This window comes from Drosophila erecta, unplaced genomic scaffold, assembly GCF_003286155.1.
Source record: "Drosophila erecta strain 14021-0224.00,06,07 unplaced genomic scaffold, DereRS2 tig00000307-arrow-arrow-pilon, whole genome shotgun sequence".
NCBI lineage: Eukaryota > Metazoa > Arthropoda > Insecta > Diptera > Drosophilidae > Drosophila > Drosophila erecta.
This window is the reverse complement of record NW_020825221.1, coordinates 541,133-545,643: the sequence shown is the minus strand read 5'-3', so window position 1 is coordinate 545,643 and position 4,511 is coordinate 541,133. Positions and strand designations below refer to the sequence as shown.

General features: G+C 36.9%; 1 protein-coding gene across 1 annotated transcript; it reads left to right on the top strand.

The window, feature by feature from the left end:
• The first annotated feature begins 336 nt into the window (after window positions 1-336).
• LOC26526050 (transcription-associated protein 1) lies at window positions 337-3,217 on the top strand. The gene is made up of 2 exons (XM_015159954.2): window positions 337-470; window positions 3,055-3,217. Exons 1-2 carry the CDS (start codon window positions 390-392, stop codon window positions 3,178-3,180), a joined length of 207 nt encoding a protein of 68 aa, XP_015015440.1. The 5' UTR covers window positions 337-389; the 3' UTR covers window positions 3,181-3,217.
• The last annotated feature ends 1,294 nt before the right edge of the window (window positions 3,218-4,511 follow it).

Sequence of the window (4,511 nt, the reverse complement as noted above, 5' to 3'; positions counted from 1 at the left end):
ATATTTGAGTTGTTGGCAGTACCCCAGAGCTGTATGCCATAAGTCCATAAGTCGGGCTTAGTATAGCTTTGTATAAACGGACTTTATTTTCCAGAGTGGTTGCAGATTTTCAGAAAAGTAATCAAGTCATCTTCAAAGGTGTTGTGAGGCTTCCTCTTTAGATGAGCTGGTAGCTAATATAGCTGTATCATCCGCGTATGTTGCCACAGTGCAGGTATTTGTTGCCGGCATATCGGCCGTGTACAATATTTAAAAAATGCTGCCAGGTATGCAGGTTGACTACGACATGCCTATAGTTAAATATTATGACTCTTTCTGAAGACCAGGCAAGAGGAACTCCAATTACACATACCATACTTAGAGAAATATTTTCTAAAATACAATGCACTATGGTCCCAAGGACATTACTAAAGCATTGGGCTTTGAAAACATTCCCGGCGGCTACTGACTTTTGGCATTCCCGTAAAATGGTAAGCAATATTACATTTTTATATAAATCTATTTATTTATCACCTGTTTCTGATGACCTAAAACTTTGTGTTGTAAGTACCCAATATATACCTTATTTATATTTGTATATATCAAGCAGGACACTGCTTTTTATACGCCTTACTCATAGAGTAAAAGGGTATACTAGATTCGTTGCAAAATAAATAACAGGCAGAAGGAAGCGTTTCCGACCATATAAAATACAAAATATGTAACAGACAGAAGGAAGCGTTTCCGACCATATAAAGTATATGTCGGAGCATAATTTTGCATGTGTTAGTGTATGGGTATTCTGGTAGTGTATTTCATCATAATGGAAATATTGCATCAGCCTCTATTTGCGCAGTTATTGGTTGCCTGTAGTTTGTAGTTTTGGGAAGAACCGTTTTAGCGCGGCGCCAGCGTGTTGTCGCTGACGCCGAGTGTGGTTCGATGGTAAGCACGGAGAAGAAGAGTGCGACACAAGGCAGTTGTGCGTAGTACTTCAGTGCGATCGGAACTCACTGCGCTAGCATTATGGCAAATAACAACGAAACTGCGACATATATATATTCTTGATCAGGATAAAAAGCCGAGTCGAACTGGCCATGTCCGTCTGTCCAAAAGGCCTCGATCTTAGGAACTACAAAAGCTATAATGTTGAGATTAAGCACGAAGCTTCCGAATACATAGACGCAGCGCAAGTCAAAATGGTGCCACACCTTTTTGCCATGCCCACTCTACCGCCCACAAACCGCCCAAAACTACCCCGCCCATATTTTTAAAAATGTTTGGATATTTTTTCATTTTTTATTAGTCTTGTAAATTTCTACCGATTTGTCAAAAAAAGTTTTGCCACGCCCACTCTACCGCCCACAAACTGCCCAAAACTGTCACACCCACCCTTTTAAACAATTTTTTTTTCATTTCTTAATTTTTTTTCCGATGATCAAGAACATACAATTTTTTTTGGCACTTCCACTAGCGGAGTAACGGGTATCTGATAGTCTTGAACTCGACTATTGCAACTATCTTGTTAGGTTTGGAAAGCAGTAAAGTCTGCAATGCAATAAATCTGGAGTAAAATGACATGCATACTGGCATTGCAAATGGACGTAATCAGCGGGTATCATAGATTGGGAACCTTCTAGTTAGGGGTGACTAGAGTAATAAGGCTATAGGAACTGTGATAGGTAGAGACTGCACTACGATCCATCAATGTTGTCAGGTTTAGCAAGTCCGTTTCTCTAAGGCTGCAGTGTGCTTCTTCGTTTCTTCGTTTCCCAGTTTGTGGATTTAGGGCGAATGGACAAAAACGATTTCAGAAAAGACTATAGTACTATTTTATTAATTGGCACCTTAATTAAACTTTAAACTGTGGTAGTATTGCATATTAGTATAAATGATGCTGGAGCTAGTGAGGATCGCCGTGAAGTAGACAGCCGTCGTTTAACCTGGAATCACGGAAAGTGAAAAGGCTCAAGCATATGGAGTAGAGTTTAAAAGGTTCCACCTCAATTTTTTAAATTAATGAAACAGTATAGACAGTATTAGTTGTGGGAAACGGTTTGTTACATCAATACCAAGCCTGAGCTCAGACCAATGTTTCATTGTGCGGTCTGTGATTTGAACTGCAGAATTATTATTACGATATGACCCAGTGCTCTATACAGCGAATCATAATCACGTAATTTTAATAAAAAATGAAAACCAAAATATTAGGTCAATTGTTTAAAAGAATGCCCACTGGATATGGCAATGAGCAAAATTACACTAAATTTATTGTAAAGTAAACGTTTGGGTTGATCTGCTAAAAAGAAAAAAAAATCCGTAGATCAATTTAAAGCGGGAGAAGAATACAACATTTACTTAGTATGTTGATGTATAGCTTAAGAAAATGAATATTGGAATACGTATACGTAAGGTACCAACGTAACTTTAGCTTTTAGAAGTAGACTTTATTTGTCTTTTCAGAGGGGATATTGGAATACACCAGTTTTATAACAATAATTAATTACGGGTTTAATCTGCTCGAGCCCTGACGACCATATTATATAGCTTTCAAAGGAATAGTCAACAAATTAATTGGGATTTGTACTTATGTCCATCCGTTTCTATTTGTACTCTACTTAAGCTAACCATTGAAAAGTAAAGAATAAAAATCCAACCCGGTTTTATTTATTTGTCAAAAATTTAATTTCTGCGGTCTACTAACTAGACTCAAAAATAAATAAACGTTACTACGCAATGTACGGGAACGGGAAAAATCTGACTACTATATCAATTGGTTCCAAAAATAAATGGAAACAAAACAAGACAGAACGCTTATAGTATGGCAATGCTTATCGGTATGGCAATTTTACGAGTTCGTTCTACTTGACCATTGCCTATAGGTAATTTAAGAGTTTTCAGGTATCTTCTTGGTGCCGAAGTGGCCTTCTTGTGTGCTACGCTGATGATTTCATCTTCCAATTAACAGCGTCCTTGAAAATAAAATTAAATTTTTTAATTTTTTTTTCTTTAAATTTTTTTTTAAATAATTTTTATTTCAACAAAACCTAATATCATGTTCTAACTCCTTTCCAGCTTACCTTGCAGTTAGCTTTGGCGTTCTTATGCGAACACGCTTTAAATCTTACTCGTCTGAATGCGGATATGATGTACCTTCATCAAGACTCAGGACTTATCTTATTTCAAGTTCGATGTGAATGATGATGTGCCAGCTTAATCAACACAGACCTGTACCATTTTGTCTGACTCCGAATGTTGGTGAATTTATAACACACTTTGGAATAACTGGACCGTTATCTGCAGCAATTGTGGCAACAGCTCGGTGCTTTATTCAACCAAATTATAAATTATGCTCAATATTGCAAACTATTTTAAGAGATGAAATAATAGCCCTTAAAAAAAAGGGTTCAGAGAATGCAAACTAATCAAAGGATCTGAAGACCGTTATTCCGAGGGAAATTGTATGGAGCACACAGTAAACATTGTGAATTCAGCGGTGGATATCATAATGACGCGTTTTAATAAAATATCTTATTTTGATAGCATTGAAAATAAGAAGATTTCCATGCTCGTTCAATCAGCAACTAACATTGATAATCTTTGTCGTATGGATCCTGCTTGGCATCCCTGGCTATAATATTCTATTTTATTATCCAAGTGTTGCAGTAAACATTAAATAAATAAAAATATATTTTGTATTGAAAGCCACTAGCAACCCTATAATAAATGATTACATTTGATGGCAAATGACTTATTTACTCGACTAACTGATGCAGAGGGTGTTAAACATTTTTCAAAATATCGACCATAAAATTAAAGGCCGAATAGTAATTTTTCGTAAAAAACATTGAGTAAATAAAAAAACCCGTAATTTAATTCGTAAGATAGATCTCATTTTACAATGTTGATTGTGTCCTGGAAAGAGGACTTGGATCGAGGGAGAGGAATCCGGTGTTCAGGCACCAGTTTGCCAGCATAAGCTCACCGTATTTGAGTCGTGTGATCTTGGCTGTGTTTTGGCCTAATTACCTCCCTGTTAAAACATCCGTGTGCTAAATTGATAGTCGCGGACCGCAATATATTCTCTTTGTCCGTCAAAGTAATGTCATCGTTTTTGACCTACTCCACTAACCCCTACAAACTGTATTTTCCACCTCATTCTGTCGTATTAGGTTTCACATTATAAATTTATTGAATAAAATATATGGGTCGGGGCTTTGACTTGTAAGCAAATAACTGTAATACATTTTTTTTTAATTGATAATTTAATTGACTATTCACGACTACGAACGTAGTCGCCCCTGAGGCTTAGGGCCGGATACTGAGGTTACGTTTTCCTTGTTCTTTCGAAGTATAGGATAACTTCTGCTCCGGAAAACTCGGACTTCTTCGAATTCAGAATATGCAATTTAACTTATGCTCTCTCGGGATCCAGACTAGAATCCCCTCTTCATAGCAAGCCGAGGTTTTTTATACCGGGCTAATTATTTGTCTACCCCTGTAATTTGGTTGGTTTAGGTAAGTGTTCCCAT